A 17,347-nucleotide genomic window follows, 5' to 3' on the forward strand; every position below is an offset into this window, starting at 1 on the left:
TATTTGGTTTTATTTAACTTAATTTTATTTTTCAGATCTCACTTATTCTTTTTACATTGACTTCAGTCTGTTAATAGATGAAGTATTGTTAGTTACCGATACAAATTACTTTACAACTTATATTAGGAACGAGTAAGAAGACTATTAGTTTGTAAATTAAATTTTATGTAACTTAATTATAATAAACAATAGTTGTTATTAAATAAAATAAATATATGATAGTTATTATTATTAATGCATTGAATTTATGAAGAAATAAGTAAGTAAGTTAGAAGAAGGTTCATTGTACAGTTATTTTTTTTACAGTTTAAATGGACAGTATATTACAATAAATAGTTTATTTTATAAGTAAGACTAATTACACCCACGTATTGTTGGTAAATGATCAAAGTCTTGGTGTTGCTGGACAGAGGAACTTTTTGGGCGGGTTTCCTGATGATTGTGAAGCACTCCACCACCTTTGGAAGTAAGTTGGGGTAACACCATTTGATTGTAATTGGAATTCTGTAATTCATATTTTATTTTTAATTACATTTAAATAAATTTATACTTTAATTATTCTGTTACTGAATACGATGTAAAATATTTCAGACGACTGATAAAAAAAATTTGACCGTGTAGATTTTTTTTCAAGAATCTTTCTTCTTAAATTTCAATGATAATATAAATAAACAAAAGATTCTAGAGTCACTTTTAGAGTAGAGATTTTAATAAACAATTAAAATTAGCAGCAATCCTCAGGAAGTCACGTAGTGTCTGTAGATTGATCGTCATTATTAAATAAACTTACTCGTGATCGATCTCTGTACTTTCGATTCTTTTCATATTCTTCAGCTTCGCCATTGGGCATTTTAAAGTGGAAGTTTTCGAAGTATACATGCTGTAATAATTGATCACAAGTCCACCTGTGGTCTGGATCTTTTTCCAAGCATTTTTTTAAAAAGTCAATCTAGAAAAATAATTTAAATATTATTTATTTCAATATATATTTACATATATGAGTATGTATTTTTTAATTTATATTACTTGTACAGGTGTACTGGGACTCATTGGGAGAACAGCCTCCAGAGGCATCACGGACTGTGGGGTAGGTAAAGTAACACCAGCAAAAAATTCATTTTGCTGAAAAATCGTCATGTGTCGCGGCAACAGATCGCCCAGAGTTCTTCTAATCAGGTAGAGCTGATCGACGTCAGATTTTCCTGGCCAAAGAGCTTCTCCACGAATTAATTCAGCGAACACACAACCGATTGCCCAAACATCCACTGGAGTTCCATACTGGGTATCACCGACCTGTTGATAGTTCAAGAAATTATTGAGATGAGAAGAAAATTTTCACTTTGACTTTTAATTTTCGTAACTCACCAAGAGCTCTGGTGCTCGATACCACCTGGTTGCTACATACTCGGTGTAATTTTCTCCGGGGCTGAGCATTCTCGCGAAGCCAAAGTCACAGAGTTTTACGACGCCATCGGCTGTGATGAGAATATTTTCTGGTTTTACGTCTCTGTGAACGCAGCCGAGTCTGTGGCAATAGGCAACACCCTGGAGAATCTGCCAGGTGAGCTGCCGTGTCATGAGCTCTGGACATCCACGCGGGTATTTTTCCATCTCATTGAGCAGCGTGTGCTCACAGTATTCAAATACCAAATGAAGTTTTCTTTTTCTTCTAAATACTTCTAATAGATTAACTAAATTTGGATGCTTGAGGTTCTGCAATACGGTAAAATTAAATATATAAATTTATTTTTATTGCAGGAATATATAATGAAAGTAATTTTATTAAGTAAGAAAAAAAATTGATAAGAATCTTGGCGGTGGATATTAAAAGGTAATGTATAAAAATGATTGTTAAACATGAATTGTAAGCTATTATTAATGATTCACGCGCAATATTTATATTCATGAAGAGAAAACCTTGAAGAAAATTAACGTAAACTTGCATATCAAGTTATAAAAGGTCACAAGTAGCAAATATTAAGTAAGTTTGCCAGCAAGCAGGCGAGAATCATTAGTATATATATTTGTGAGAGAACCGATTTAATGGATAAGACGGCATGGAGAATATCTACTCGCCAAGGTATTGACCGGGGACGATATTGACCACCGTCCACCTTCACCATAGCAAGTTAAAACATTAGTATACCATGTGTGTTCACCCCCTAAGTATATATGTGCTCTATACATAGACACTATAAACATATATGTATATATTTGATGGTAGTGCAAGAAAGACGATTGATTTGGTGCATGCGAGCGTTCTCTTTTATACAGCAACGTTACTCGTAAAAGAAATTCGCAGCGTTAACTCTGTATATGTCTGGCAGCGATAAGGTCTTTAGCTTCCGGCACAGAGCTTCCGGAGCACGAAACTACCTGGCGGATCTTAAAGACGCTTTCATGCAAGCAAAGCTTTTCTGAAGATGCCTTTTTAATGCAAACATGAACATAGATGTGATTATTTTTTTTCTTTTCTTCTTTAAATATCGATGACCTGAAAAGATATCAGTAAGATACTGCGACAATACACAATACCTTTAGTAGCCGTATTTCTCGGAGAGCGATTTTTCTTATAAGAGGATCATCTTCAGTCTGTTGAAACTTCTTGACAGCGACTAGTCTTCCTGTCTGCCTGTCTCTGCACTGGAACACAACTCCGTAGCTTCCCTCACCTAGTCTTCCCAGCCTCTCATATCTCTCCATGGTTTTACTCGGTGCCCGAGACCTGGTTACACAAAACATTATGTCCACTCAACTATAATCCATAAACAATATTAATTAACAAGTATATGTATGATAAGTAAATCAGTGCAGCATCCGTATTAACAATCACTTAATATTCCGCTGCTCGGATTATTAAGCGACACAGGAAATACCGACTTTTTGTTAAGCCTTCCAAGGCAGGGTAGAGAGAACTGCTGCGCAAATAACATTCCTTCTCGCTGGAGACTGCAACTAAGACTGTCCTTTTCACCATTGACCAGGGGTCAAACTCCTCGCTCGAGTCAGGTGAAGGGAAACCTGCTGGACGAGGGTTCGCGCCCGCGCATTCGCATCCCTCTGACCATATACCGAGGGTGTATCACGCAAACTTTCAAAAATTTAACAGATAATAGATAGCAGATGAAGGGTAAAACTAAATTTACTTGCGTGCGACAAACCATCACAGACCGTAAGTAGCTTTATGTGTATTACATATTATTGCTTTCTATTTTATTGTTTTCCATTTATCTGATTACTATTTTTTTTTTGTGTTTTTTAGTGTCCCACATTTTAGTTCGTGACTAAAAAATAAATTCAAACCTGAACAAGTTTGGAAAACATGCTGCCATATAAAAATTCCTGAACTGTCAATCAGTTAAATTTCAGTGGTAAACTGTGGTGGTGGCGATGACAATGACAATGATGATGATGATCGTAATGAAGATGATAAGCGACTTACAAAAGTTCCTTCATGAAATTCATGAGCTCGTATTGTCACCTACACTCAACGTCACCTTTACTCTACGACTTGTCATGTAGTACTAATTTACGTGACCGAATGAAATATGGACATACGTCCATATCATATATAAATGTGCTAGAGACTTGATTATTGACAATCAATAAAAAAAGTAACATGCATTAACACGAGTATCAAGGTTGATATAACTTTTTAAATAATTTCATCAACAAAATCAAGTCGGATTGGCAGCAGCTAAATGTGTACATGTTATTTTACCAATCACGATAAATAATAAATAGAGAGCTGAAGGTGAAGGCAATCAGGATCTATAATGCATTTTGTTGTTGCACGGATACACCGAAACATATAATAATAATTATTATTATAACTTTATCTTAATAACGCGGCTGATCTATAATTACGTGTATGATGTGGTGGAGCAAACACAGAATTGCGTGTTACAGGTTTAAACGTCATAGATCATCGATTTGTTTCTCTAGAGGTCACGATAGAAGAGATCGTTTTGAATTTTATCGAATCTACGTATCGCTAAAATTATTACAGGGTTTCGTTTATGACAAAAATGAAACCAAACTCTAGTGACAATCGATAAGCAATTAAAATTAAAAAAATATGTATTAGGTCAATATTTTTCCAGTATATATTTATTTCTTTACGCTATTATTAAATTATTTTCAGGTTGACGAATGTCAATGGCTGTCTTTATCATGCGCCCTCATATTATTTTAAAAAACAAATGTACTGATATTTTTGTGTATACCTTGTTTACATTGACACAGTTCATAAAAACTTTCTACACACACGACGTGATCCACGCTCAGATACTTGACACGTGTTTTTTTAACCGATTCGTCGGAAAATTATCAAGTGACCGATGACACAGTAACGGTATCGATTAAATAAAATTTATTTGTGACGATGGATCATAGATAGAAGATATACTAAGCTGGAGTATTTGTTGACTGGTAAATATATGTATATATATATATTTAGTAATATTAATAAACAAACCTTCGTGGCAGCAACGGCAAAGTGTTGCCAAAGAGCCAGAGCTTTCTGTCTTGGAGCCATTTGTCCATGCGAAGGCTTCACTGGTGTCCGTAGTATAGATTTATTAAAACTCAAGTCAACTACATACCGTTTATTTTTATTTGCGCGATTACTATTGATAACGATATCAGCAAACGACACACAGTTAACATTATTAATGAAGATTTGTTGTTGCAACTGAAAGCTACGGTGTAGCGATTGCCATAGACCGGAGCATAACACCCAAGAGCCTTCATTGCTATATACTTTCAAAACAACTGCGTCACGTGAGATCGATAGTTAGCAAAGAGAACCAAGTTTGATATAAATGTACATAACAATACATATATATATGAAAGCTCTTCTGATATTAATCTAGCTGAAAATATTAAACGTCAAACTCCATCAAAGTTTATCATAAATTCAATTTTGGTTGATGAATGATTAAAATTAATTTTTTCATTCTCGCAGCACGAGGGGAAACCGCGAGCTAACTATTTTTTAAATCATAGATGAGGGATACTACGAGGAAATAGTAAACAAGTTTATCGATCGTTATATTTAAAAGTAACGAGTAAATAAATATAATTTTAACTCGAGTATTATACACAATTATTTATTGGCTTATTAACTTTACATTGACGCTTGGACGGATGTATTTTAAATGGTCCCGTATTTTTTATTCGGATGACCTATGAACGTCGGTTCAAATTTTTGATACAATACATACATACATATATCTATTTTTTTTGTTATATTAATATAAATAATAATTGTATTTTATGTTGAATTAAAACTAGATAGTGGATGTTCCATTTTCTCAGTGGCAGTTTTTTGAATTTCAGACGCTTTTGGTGGCTCTTTGTGCGTTGCGCGGAGTCTTGATATCACTCTCATCGTTATCACCCCTCACTGTAAACGTGACGAAGTATCTTTTTGTGCGATCTAATTTTTCAGCTGGCAAGGCTATAATTTGCTTCTCTTCACCTCTTGTTACTTCTACCTGCAAACAGTAATATTTAAATAGCATAAATAATAGTTTATACAGACACAAGTTGATATATTATGCAAATGATTTATCATTAAATGATCTGCGGTGCTTGAGACATGCCAACATGATGAACAAAAGCTATGTCGATTATTTAAAAAACAAACAATGATATTTCTAATTTTTGACAATCACTACCGTCATTTGACCCTTTCCCCGACTCTCTATTCTGGGAAATAGAGACCCCTCGTCTCGTTCTTGGCTTCCTCCGCCCACTGCAATTATAATCTACGATCAAACTACGCAGATCAGTTCTAACTACTCAAATTACCTGATTTCCAAAATAAAAATTATGTCATTTTATAAATATTTTATTCTTACGATAAGTAAACACTGGCACTGAAGTGTAAGCGCTTGTTGCATGATGACAGCGATGGGTCTTTTTTGTGCATTGTTTTGGATCAGTACATCTGTCTGACGACGGTGGTCTTCTCTGTAGACGACGCAGTTGTTCGTAAAGAAAAGTTTCAAAATCCCTAAAAAATTTACTTCGTAAAAATAATTTCCCAACAATTATATATAATTTATCTCGGGAATAAAAAATAACACAAACTTAAATGTGTAGGGTTGGTCGTATTTAGCAACTCCTAAAGCTGGTCCAGACATTCCTGCTTTATGAAACATTTCAACCTAAAATAAATAAATAAATAAATTAATTTATTGATATTTAATTAAAGTAAATTTATAAATTTTACTTGTCGTTTGACCAAAACTTGTTCATTGGCTCTGCCGTGTCTTATTTGCAGTCTCTTGAGTTCCATTAGTTGAAAGAATATTTTTCTTTCCAAATGATATCTCCGCAAACTTATTTGTACATCGCGGGTAATAGTGTCAATATTGAGCGCTTGTTGCTTCTCAGTATTTGGATAGCATTTAAGAGTTCGTTTTGGTATTTTTGAAACTCGTGGACTTGGCTCGATTCCACTGTCTCTGCCACCGCTGTCTCGACGTTGTTTAGTTTGTGCGTGGAGACCTCGCGGGCTGCCGATAGTTTTTCTTTCAACCTAAAAAAAAGTATCATTAAAAAAATTTCATAATTGCTAGTAAATATTGAACTCTGAAACAACTCACTCGAGGTAATTTATCTCGCTTCGATTCCCTCAAAAGTTTTTTCAGTCGTCTCGGACTTTCTTCTTCGCTCGTGCTGGGTAACACTCTGAGAACTCCTAAACTGTCGTCGTCTTCTGGGTCAGTATCTGGTTCAGCATCACCCACGACGTCACGAATTTCTTTGGCCACCTCTTCGTCTTCCTCATCCCACTCTGGACTCTCAATGACCGCAACAATAGCACTTCGGTCGGGCGAACGTTCTTCAGAGCTTTCAAAAAGACTCTTTTTAGATGACGACTTGGAACTAGTTCTTCTACTTTTGCCAGTAGAAGGCCGTGAATGAGATAATTTCCTTGTCGACTTGGCTGAACTAGATGAACTATCAATGTGACGTATGTTTTCAGATGTCGATACTTCTGCTTCTTGTTTATCAGCAGACTTTTGCGCCGATTGTGGAACTTCTAAAACTGCCGTCTCTTGTCCTGATTTTTCCATTGTTGGTTCTAATTTTTCAGAGAACTGATGTTCCACTTTTTCATCAACTTTGTCTTCCTTTTTATCATCGACCTCACCTTCTTTTCTATCGGTTACCTCAATCTCTTTTTTATCATTCACCTCAACTTCTTTTTTCTCGTCTACCTCAATTTTTTTTTCATCATTTACCACAACTTCTTTCTTATCATCCTCTTTCTTATCATCTTTTTTTTCTTCAACCGACGAAGTCTTTGTACTTTCAACCTCATTTTTTTCCTCACCTGATTTTTCCACCTGAACTGAAGATTCTTTATCAGACTCACCAGCCTGAGATCTTGATTCCTCTGATCTTTTACTTGTAGCAGAAGAGCTGCCATCTCTGCTAGTGCTACGATCCTCCTCTGATGCAGATTCTTCATTAGCATCACTAGCTTTACTCTCACTTGTCACTTCAATTTTCTCCACATTACTCTTGGATTCGTCCTGAGTGCTCTCCACCTTCTGATTTTCCATATCTTTAATCGTAGTTGACTCGCCGCCGTCTTTGTCCTCGTGTTGACTCTGTAATGTCGAAAATTCCGATTGGGAATTTTTCGTAGTAACCTCCGACTCATTTTTATTTTCTTTCCTACCTTTTGACGCAGACGCTTTCTTATGTTTTCCCTTACCACTGTCATCTCCGCTAGCCGATTTTTTATCAGACATCTGTCGACGTATTTCATCGACATCTTTCTTAAGATCAGCCGCCTTAGCCATCAAAGCATTTTGCATTTCGTCAGCTTTCTCTAAAATATCATCAATTTTATTTTTTGACAATTCATCATCTATCATTTTAAAATCTTCATGTTTAGATTCGCTACCGTGTATCAGATGAGTAGATCTAGGAGTGTCTGCTGATGCCTGATCCTTGTGTACCAAAGCAGTCACCGTGACCCTCTCGACTGCCTCTTGACTTGTACTGTCAGTGTCCTTCCTAGGACGTCTTTCCGGTTTACTTTTTCCCTCTCTTACTCCTTCTTTTTTTCCAGCAGATCCTTCACTTGCAGATTCACGACTCTTCATTTTTCTCTCGGTCCCAGCTCCATTTTCTTCTTTGCCACTCGATGAAACTGTTTTTGCTTTTCTTCTTGAACTTTTACGTTTCGTCTCCGTCATCTTGGTTTCTCGCGACATTTCCCTTGGAGTTTTTGAATTCCTCCCTGAGTACTGAACCTTCTCAGACTTTTTTTCCAGCGAACGACGCACTACAACAACCTCTAGACTGTCATCACTTAGACTACGGTCCTCATCATTACTTACATTGCGTTTATTATTTTTTTCTGCTTCACCCTCAACAATATCATCCGAGCTGTAATCATCAAGTTCACTCGACGACTCTCCATACTCGTGTTTCGAGTGTTTCTTATGACAACTTTTCTTACGTTCCCTTTTTTCCGGTTCGCTGTCATCATAACGCGCCGATTCACTGCGAGCTCTACGCCGTCGATCACGACGTGAAGATTTTGACAATCGTACTTCTTCTTCACTAAAACTTCTACTCCCCCGTCGATCTTCGTGTTTCCTAGGAGTGCTTCTTCTTCGCGTGCGTTTTTCTACCCAGCGCTCTTCTATATAAACATCCGGCTCACGGTGATTACGTCTTCCAGAATCACTTTCGCTCCCTGAACTTGAACCCCGTCGTTTGACTTTTAATTTGGCGGCAAAAACTAAAAACAAAATATCATTACAATAAAATCATAGTTGTAATTATCTAAAATTTGTCTAACTCAAACTTTTCATAATTAATAATTCAATCAAAAGGAAAAGCGATTTGCAAGGATACTGAATCAATATTATTAATTCGTAAATTAAATTTTCTAATAATTGAACTACGCACGAGTTAGTGTCTCTCGATGTAACAACCGCGGAAGTTACTTCGCAACTGCAATCCCTCAGGTTTAAAACTTCTAATTTTCCCGCTCGTGAGTGTCACGTTGTTCTCTAATAGATTTACATAACACAATTACAGAAGAAAAACTTTGAACATCCAGGACTGCGGTTTAAAATTAACTTCCATAATAGTAACATTTTAATTATCATACACGGAAAAAAATTAATCGTGAATGCAACATGATGCAGTCATGTTGCATTCACATGATGAAATCATGTTGCATTCACATGATTTGTCATGTTGCATTCACATGATAGTCATGTTGCGGTAACATGAGAAAATCATGTGGCATTCACATGATTTGTCATGTTGCATTCACATGATAATCATGTTGCGGTAACATGAGAAAATCATGTGGCATTCACATGATTTGTCATGTTGCATTCACATGATAATCATGTTGCGGTAACATGAGAAAAATCATGTTGCATTCACATGATTTGTCATGTTGCATTCACATGATAATCATGTTGCGGTAACATGATTTGTCATGTTGCATTCACATGATTATCTCATGTTACCGCAACATGATTATCATGTGAATGCAACATGACAAATCATGTGAATGCAACATGATTTTTCTCATGTTACCGCAACATGATTATCATGTGAATGCAACATGACAAATCATGTGAATGCCACATGATTTTCTCATGTTACCGCAACATGATTATCATGTAGCCGAAACATGACAAATCATGTGAATTCAACATGATTTTCTCATGTTACCGCAACATGACTATCATGTGAATGCAACATGACAAATCATGTGAATGCAACATGATTTCATCATGTGAATGCAACATGACTGCATCATGTTGCATTCACGATTAATTTTTTTCCGTGTAAGACGAATAAAATGAAACGATTTGAATAAATTCTGACATATTTTTATAACATTAAAAAATTATTTGAGTTTTTTTATTGTGATGGTAATTTTTGATAACGTAATGATTGTAAACTGTTTGAGTTACACCTCACGCTTCGAATAATTAAATTTACCTCTATTAGGAGCTGTCCTGTGACTTCGTAAATTTTGCGCAGTTGTCCCACCATGCATTTGAATGAGTTTCGCGCAATCTCGATGGCCACGATACAAAGCGGCATCCAGCGGTGTCATGGAACCACTTTTGCTAGTTCGAAAAATAGAATTTATTCGCGCGCCATGATCTAGAAGTACTTTACAAGCATCTAAATAACCATGAAGCGCAGCTACATGCAACGGAGTCCTGCCGTCGTGTGTAGCAACATCCAGAGTCGCTGGTTTTTTTCTAGCCAACCATTCAATGAGCTCTATTCGCCCGGACAAGACAGCTTCATGAGCTACTCCAGTTCCTCGTACAGTTCTTGCATGCAGAGAGCCACCATGCTGTGCAAGTATCTTCAATGTCTCCAGCTGACCTTTGGCAGCAGCGCACAAAGCAGGCCTGTATTTCAAAAGTAATTTTAAATTATTATTTTTTATATTTCTTTCTTCAATGGCATCTGAGAACTCACGTTCTGCCCTTGCGATCCTGCCGGTTCGGGTCAGCTCCAAGCCTAAGAAGCAGCGCCGTAGCATCAGCATGACCTAGAGTAGCAGCATAATGAAGTGCCGAGCACCCGTTATCATCCACATGATCCGGTTGTGCGCCACAAAGATTCACCAAAGCTTCAACACACCTCGCGTGACCTCTAGAAGCTGCGCAGTGCAGCGCAGTTAAACCATCCTTGTCAGTAGCACCTGCAGCTGCTGATCCTCCTGTTCTAAAATTGTCGATAGAAATTATATATTTAACTGTGTGCACGCGATACATGCTACCACTTTTTTTTAACATTAAATATTTACCTCGCGAGAGCCAATACCGCTTCGACGCTTCCTGCACTAGCTGCCCATAAAATCGGTTGACGACCGTCCTCATCTTTGGCATTAACGTCTGCGCCAAACTCAAGAAGCGTTTGCAGTACTTTCAGTCCAATCTTCTTGGGAACAGACAACTCCGCTGTAACCGCCGCACCGCAGCATTGTGCGGCGTAATGCAAAGGTGATCCACCTCGCAAATCAGGAGTTGTAGGTCTTGCTCCTGCTGCCAGTACCAACCGTACACATTCTGCTTCGCCGCATACTGTAAATTTAATTTTTAAATTACTGTTCAATTAAAAATATTTATCGACAGTTATGTTATTTCTGTATATGAATAATTAATGCTGTCACGGTGTCATAATTCTCACTATATTTTAACTAAAACCAAGGACATTGGATCGAAACAAGGGGTTCATATAAACGCGTGGTTCTCGCGTGATCAATCGTCACAATCCGACGTGTCTCGTTATTAGTGACCTACTGACCTTAACTGACCAAACACTGCTACTTGATAGCTTTAAGGAGATTAAGCCTACCCGATAACTCTCTCCTTAGATCGTTATTCACTGTTAACAAAATCTTGACATAATACCCTACTATTTTTTATCGTTAAAACAATTGTAAATTATAAAATTTATGTAACATGCAAAGCAAAGAAACATTTTCTAACGCAATTAACTTAATGCTCTTGTGTATATATATGTATTTTTTTTTTACAGGAAAACATCAATATAAAATGATGAGGAGAGAAACGATCGATAGGAATGCAAATATGTTAACGAGAAAGCACATAACGATGACATACCCGTCGCCCAGTGTAGGACACTGTGTCCTTCCAGGTCTTTGGCGTTGACGTCTGCTCCATTAGCTAATAGGACTGCAACTAATTGCGTGTCACCAGCAATAACCGCGAGATGAAGTGGTGTATGTCCTTCAGCGTCGACAGCGTTAACGAGTTCCGGTGCAGCAGACGCAACTGCACCCCCTGTTGCCGCGTCCATGCAGTAATGGAGTGCGTTTCTCAAGGTACGATCACGATATCCTATTGTTTCTTCCTGATCCTTCAGCAATCTCAGCACGCGGGATCTGTCACCCTGCTGACAAGCATGCATCAACGGAGTTGCTCCAATTTGCAGGACTCTGTAAGTTACAAATAATTACTTACTGTAAAAATATAAGTATTCTAATCATGCAAATTACCTGTACGGGCGTTTCTTCGTGCGTTCCTGACTTTTAGCAACACAGGGTACTCTTTTATTCCATTGCGTGCCTAAAATCTTTGTTCTGTTGTGTGAACTTCCGTTTGGCAGTGGTGTAAGAGGTGGCAATGATACGTCTCCAGTTTTCGTAGCCGATCTGTCAGCTTTGAAAGCTTGTGGCTTCTTCTCCTGATGCTTAAACGCTATCGGTGGAGTCTTAGTGTCCATTCCAGCCTCCAGGTAACCGGGCACCGGCACGACGACCTCAGCGTCCAGCGGCACTGCCAGGACGGCATGACGCTCCGTCGCTGCCGTCCGCCTTCATCGCACGACTCCCAACACCAGACTATTCCGTGACCTAAGAAAATACTCTGGAATTATCGTACCGCTCTAGCGTCACTTCCGACCTAATTTACACCCCGTTAAATGTGGAACACGAATACAACAACTCAAATCACAGCAGACAATCTTCAGAAGGGTCTCAGTTATTCTACCCTTCTTTTTTTATATCTCACATCAGTGATGGCAAATAGAGAACTCCGGTTACTGACCACGTGCTTCCAATTGACCTGGTCACTCGGTTTCTATGGTTACTGGACAGCACAACAATCCAACTCGATAAAGAAATTCTTAATAGCTGATTGCACGGCAAGGTCGCCATGTGATTAATTGTCGTTACTTAATGCGATATTATACATATATTTATATATACCATTACAAAACTAACTACTCATTCCACCAGTGACCCGAAAAAAATTCATTTAAATCCCCAACGAGATCCTAACGATCCAATCGAACGATAAGAAGCCTCCTATACCCACAGACTAATTTTATATTCTTCTCCAAGTTTACTCTCGAAACTTTTCTTTCAATTCCTGGCTTTAATTAGCACAGTCCGCGATTATTTTAAGAAACGACTAGATACTTATACACTAAGTGAATCGTTCAAAAGTTTATTAATACAAAATCTCAAGATAAATCTAATGAAGACTATACTAGAATTACAGCTAAAAATATAGACACATCTGCTCACTCTTCTTCGCTAACTTTCAAACATAACACAACTCGTCTGTGTTCTAAGCTCCTGTCCGTCACGAATCACGCTACAAAATACTGCTCCTACTTTATTGCATTAGTCGGGGCTTCCCTATACTTCTTGTAAAATTAAATCTTCTATCATTCTTCTGTGGACTTCTTATTTTTTATCAACAAAGGAACACAGAGTATCGAGCATTGAAGTCTCCGCACTAAGTAATTCATGTTTACAAATAAATTCAAAATTAAGGACAACGTAAAATAGGCCTACAATAATAGTAAACATTCGTGACGTTAAAAGAACGCACGTGATAAGCATTAGAGACTTTAAATTTCACTGGATCACATGTAGCTGTATATATGTAGGTAACTGTATAACACATATTATGTTATGTATAGTTAAAATGTATGTACAAAGAGCTGTCCAACGAATCCACGTGCACATGTTGTTGGAACTTTACACCAGCGGTGACTGAAAATCGTTATTTCCATTAATGCAACCCTACCCCTGCCCCATTACTGGCATTACTAAATCCAAATGAATCGTTTATCATAATAATAAATTTAATGCATATTCATACTGCATTCATATATATTTACCATCATTATCATAATAATCATCATCAGTATTGTAACACTGGATTATAATTAAAATAATATATTAATATTGTGTACTTACAGCAGTCACGAGTACAACCAGTGTTGATTTACCACAGACTGGACACATGTTCTCTAGCTAAAGTATCAATGACACCATTTTTTTCTTCTTTCATAAAAAAAAAAATTTAACAACAAATATCAGGTAATTAAATAATTTCATTATATTGATTTGTAAATAAAAAAATTATTGACAGTTTAAGTTGGAGCCGACCACGAGGGTATTGGAGTAAAGAAGAAAGTGAAGAACTTCTGACGCCGGTTCAATATACACTACTGTGCTTTTATACAGTTCTCCAACTCCAAGCAGCGCAGTTAATGCTAAGGTTGCTATTGGATACCAACCCTCTGGTGACGTATTTACCTCGGAATCCTCGCATGCATTTATATACCAAAGACGTCTTGGAAATGACACTTGCTATCGTGCCAACCGTCACTTCATTAATTCTATTTATTTTAAAGTCTGCATCTGCGGTGATATTCTTCTTCGATACGATAAGCAAATATTTAGATTTTGAATTCCCGCGTCGTAGAGATTTACGACTTCATTTACAAATAATTATTTCCGAGTAATTAGAGTATTTAAATGAGAATACGAACACTTGTTTAATGAACGTATTGATTTTTTTTGTAATTAATTACTTTTCTTATTGTTTATTAATGAGTTTTGTTGGTTTTTCAGAGAGCAGCTTAAGTAGCAGCGTAAAAAACTTTGTGTTCGATGGGGGTATAGCTCAGTGGTAGAGCATTCGACTGCAGATCGAGAGGTCCCCGGTTCAAACCCGGGTGCCCCCTTTTTTTTCAAATTTTTTGTACTCTAATATCATTTTTTTTGTAATTAATTAAAAAATTTATCATCTCTCTGATCAATATCGAATTTAAAACATATTTTTTAATTTACTCGAGAAATTCATTGACTTATTTGAAAATACTCCGAAAATTCTGACGGATTTTCATTAAATTAAAAAAAAAATTGTTTGTAATAAAAATTATTTTTTATTGGTGACAAATTAAAAGTGAAGAATTGTCATAAATATGACAGTCAAAGGGAGCAAGTGATTAAAAGATGTAATTTGATATAAACATCTGTCAAAATCATACGGTCTGCCACGAGCTAAATTATGACGAAGACTCGAGCGCAAAATACAGACGCAATGAATGACGGGATATGGCGACGTACAAGTTTACTTGTTTTCATTGTACTGGATAACAATAAATACTTACGGGTATAAATACCCATAATATTTATATTTTTTTAAAACCAACAGTAATTTAAAAATAACTTTTACTATTTTATAGTAAAAAAAGTTTTATTAAATAAAACATCAAAATGAATTATAATCACTCGGGATCACGAAGAGGTAAATTTACAATTTTATTTAATTACACAATAATTATTATTATAAATAATTAACTACTTCATCAATAATTAATTTTTCTATAAATTTCAAAAATTTTTCTCTTTTAATTTTTGTATTTTGTCGTTAAATAAAATAAATTATTATATAAATTTTGAGCGAACGTAAAAAAGAGAGGTTATGTTTACTCTAAATCAGTATTCCTCATAAATATATATAACATATATTTTAAATATTTAATTTTCAGGGAAACCTAAAAGGATATTGGATCCTTCAGCAGGATTATCTGGTCCACCATCTCAACAAACTCCGTACATGTATCCGCAGGTAAAAATATTTACCAAGATGTCGTTTGGTGGACAGCAGAGTGATATCTCATGATTTATATTTATTTTAGGTGCCTATGAACAATGGAGTACAGCAAGATTACGGTTTCAATGTACCAGAGCAGCCTCCACCAGCGTACGGATTCGCCCAGCCACAGATGGTACCTCCGATGCAACCGCCAATGAACTCTGGTTCACCGATGCCACCCTACATGCCAGAACCACCTCAGGAAACTTTTTCGAGTCCTCCGTACGCAGCCCAAATCCTCGCGGAGCCAATGGTTGCTAATATGGCGATGAAATACGGCGATGCTCTTGTAGGATCTGGAAAACAACAGTTACAAAAATATGTGCCTGTCACTGCACTGAAGTACTACTTCGCTGTTGATACAGACTACGTTTTTATTAAATTAGCGCTTCTTTTTTTCCCATTTACGCATAAGGTAATTTAAAAATCAATAGTCTTAATTGCCATGTGCTAATTAGGTCATTTTTTCTGTAGGATTGGTCAGTAAAGTATGAGCAAGATGTTCCTCTGCAGCCGCGCTATGAAAAGAATGCACCGGACTTGTATATTCCAACGATGGCATTCTTGACTTACGTCGTGATCGCAGGGTTGTCACTGGGTACCCAAGAACGTTTTACACCCGAGCAATTGGGAATAATCGCAAGCTCAGCACTTGCTTGGGGAATTATTGAATTACTTGTTCACACAATATCACTCTACGTGATGAATTTGGACACCAGCTTAAAGACTTTTGATATGCTAGCGTACGGAGGCTACAAATACGTGGGAATTAATTTTGCGATACTTCTTTCATTGATGTTCGGGCGAGCTGGATACTTTGCTATTTTAATTTACTACAGTATATCACTTGCTTTTTTTCTCATAAGATCGTTAAAATTACGCGTTATTCCTGAAGGTCACTCTTCTTACTCTGCTACAGGTAACAAGAGAAGATTGTATTTTATTTTATTCTTCGCCATGCTCCAGCCTTTTCTCATGTGGTGGCTCTCTTACCATCTCATTTCATAAATTAAATTTATTATTTTACTTTTTTTTAATTGTGATCGTGTCAGTGAAACAATGAGCAAGAAAATGCAGACAACTTAATGCAAATCTGTAAAGCAATTTAATTGATTGATAACTTTTGTATAAAAATAAATACATCAAGTATATTATCTATGCCTATGCTATTTTCTATTAAATTTAATTTGCTCATTAATATTTATAATTTAATTATATTAGTTGATGGACACCACAAAAGATCAATTATTAATTAAATTTTACGTACTTGCTGCTTTGGCGGTAAATTTAAAATTATTTTTTTGTTGTTTTGAGTCGCTCGGGAAAATAATGAAATTTAGAGTAAGCTTAATAAATATTTTTGACACTTATTTATAATTATATACATAAGGTAAATAAATTCATTGATAAAAAAAGTTATTTTTAATTTACGACACCCTCTTACTTACTAATCTTTTTTTTATATTTATATTTATATATTTTTAAATAAAAACGGAGCGAAAAAAATGAGTGTGAATGTAGCAGACATCAGACAAATTTAAAATTACAAATAAATAGATTAAATAATTAATAAAATGAAATTTCAAAAAAATGCGCGCTTAAAAAATTTTGAAATTAATAATTGCATTTTTTTTTTATTTTGTTTTTTAAATTAATTCCTCTATTTATTTATAATTTTAAATTTGTCTGATGTCTGCTACATTCATGATAAAGGAGTTAGAAGACAATTAGTAATTTTCGGATTTTTTTTTTCACAAAATCAATTACAAAAAAAAAAAAAACTAAAAAAATACACATGTAGAAAATTAAAAAAACTATGGGTGCATTTTTTTCAAATATTTTTTTTTTATTATTTATCGTCTAAAAAAAATCCAAAAATAATTAGACGTCTGCTAACTTCAGTA

The 17,347-nt window shown here is 35.9% G+C and overlaps 3 protein-coding genes and 1 non-coding gene across 13 annotated transcripts; 2 read left to right on the plus strand and 2 right to left on the minus strand.

Annotated features, from left to right (window-relative positions):
- Nucleotides 1–21: 21 nt before the first annotated feature.
- On the minus strand, nt 22–4,771 carry LOC130675469 (cyclin-dependent kinase-like 1). Of its 6 annotated transcripts, none has more exons than XM_057481181.1 (6): nt 4,478–4,771; nt 2,536–2,725; nt 1,366–1,713; nt 1,027–1,293; nt 791–949; nt 22–504 (listed from the first exon to the last, which is right to left on the minus strand). In XM_057481181.1, exons 1-6 carry the CDS (start codon nt 4,543–4,545, stop codon nt 355–357), a joined length of 1,182 nt encoding a protein of 393 aa, XP_057337164.1. In that variant the 5' UTR covers nt 4,546–4,771; the 3' UTR covers nt 22–354. The 6 variants fall into 6 exon arrangements, with proteins under 6 accessions (XP_057337164.1, XP_057337169.1, XP_057337167.1 ...); XM_057481186.1 differs by lacking the exon at nt 4,478–4,771 and adding an exon at nt 4,227–4,407; XM_057481184.1 differs by lacking the exon at nt 4,478–4,771 and adding an exon at nt 3,443–3,912.
- Nucleotides 4,772–4,998: 227 nt separating this feature from the next.
- Nucleotides 4,999–14,253, minus strand: LOC130675465 (ankycorbin). 5 transcript variants are annotated; one of them, XM_057481174.1, is made up of 13 exons: nt 13,754–14,252; nt 12,041–12,397; nt 11,646–11,980; nt 10,826–11,102; nt 10,495–10,743; nt 10,000–10,424; nt 7,928–8,773; nt 6,615–7,852; nt 6,239–6,547; nt 6,097–6,173; nt 5,865–6,019; nt 5,682–5,758; nt 4,999–5,498 (listed from the first exon to the last, which is right to left on the minus strand). In XM_057481174.1, the coding sequence occupies exons 2-13, from the start codon at nt 12,265–12,267 to the stop codon at nt 5,337–5,339; spliced, it is 4,377 nt and encodes a 1,458-aa protein (XP_057337157.1). In that variant the 5' UTR covers nt 12,268–12,397; nt 13,754–14,252; the 3' UTR covers nt 4,999–5,336. The 5 variants fall into 5 exon arrangements, 4 of the variants coding, with proteins under 4 accessions (XP_057337157.1, XP_057337156.1, XP_057337158.1 ...); XM_057481173.1 differs by having other exon boundaries at nt 5,024–5,498; nt 6,615–8,773; XR_008991294.1 differs by having other exon boundaries at nt 5,389–5,498; nt 5,682–5,782; nt 6,615–8,773; nt 13,754–14,253.
- A 201-nt stretch (nt 14,254–14,454) lies between these two features.
- On the plus strand, nt 14,455–14,526 carry Trnac-gca (transfer RNA cysteine (anticodon GCA)). The gene has a single exon. It is a non-coding gene; the product is annotated as a tRNA-Cys (tRNA).
- Nucleotides 14,527–14,603: 77 nt separating this feature from the next.
- Nucleotides 14,604–16,826, plus strand: LOC130675472 (protein YIF1B). Its single transcript, XM_057481189.1, has 4 exons — nt 14,604–15,092; nt 15,337–15,416; nt 15,487–15,858; nt 15,918–16,826. Exons 1-4 carry the CDS (start codon nt 15,062–15,064, stop codon nt 16,449–16,451), a joined length of 1,017 nt encoding a protein of 338 aa, XP_057337172.1. The 5' UTR covers nt 14,604–15,061; the 3' UTR covers nt 16,452–16,826.
- Nucleotides 16,827–17,347: the final 521 nt, after the last annotated feature.

Source organism: Microplitis mediator, chromosome 10 (genome assembly GCF_029852145.1).
Source record: "Microplitis mediator isolate UGA2020A chromosome 10, iyMicMedi2.1, whole genome shotgun sequence".
NCBI lineage: Eukaryota > Metazoa > Arthropoda > Insecta > Hymenoptera > Braconidae > Microplitis > Microplitis mediator.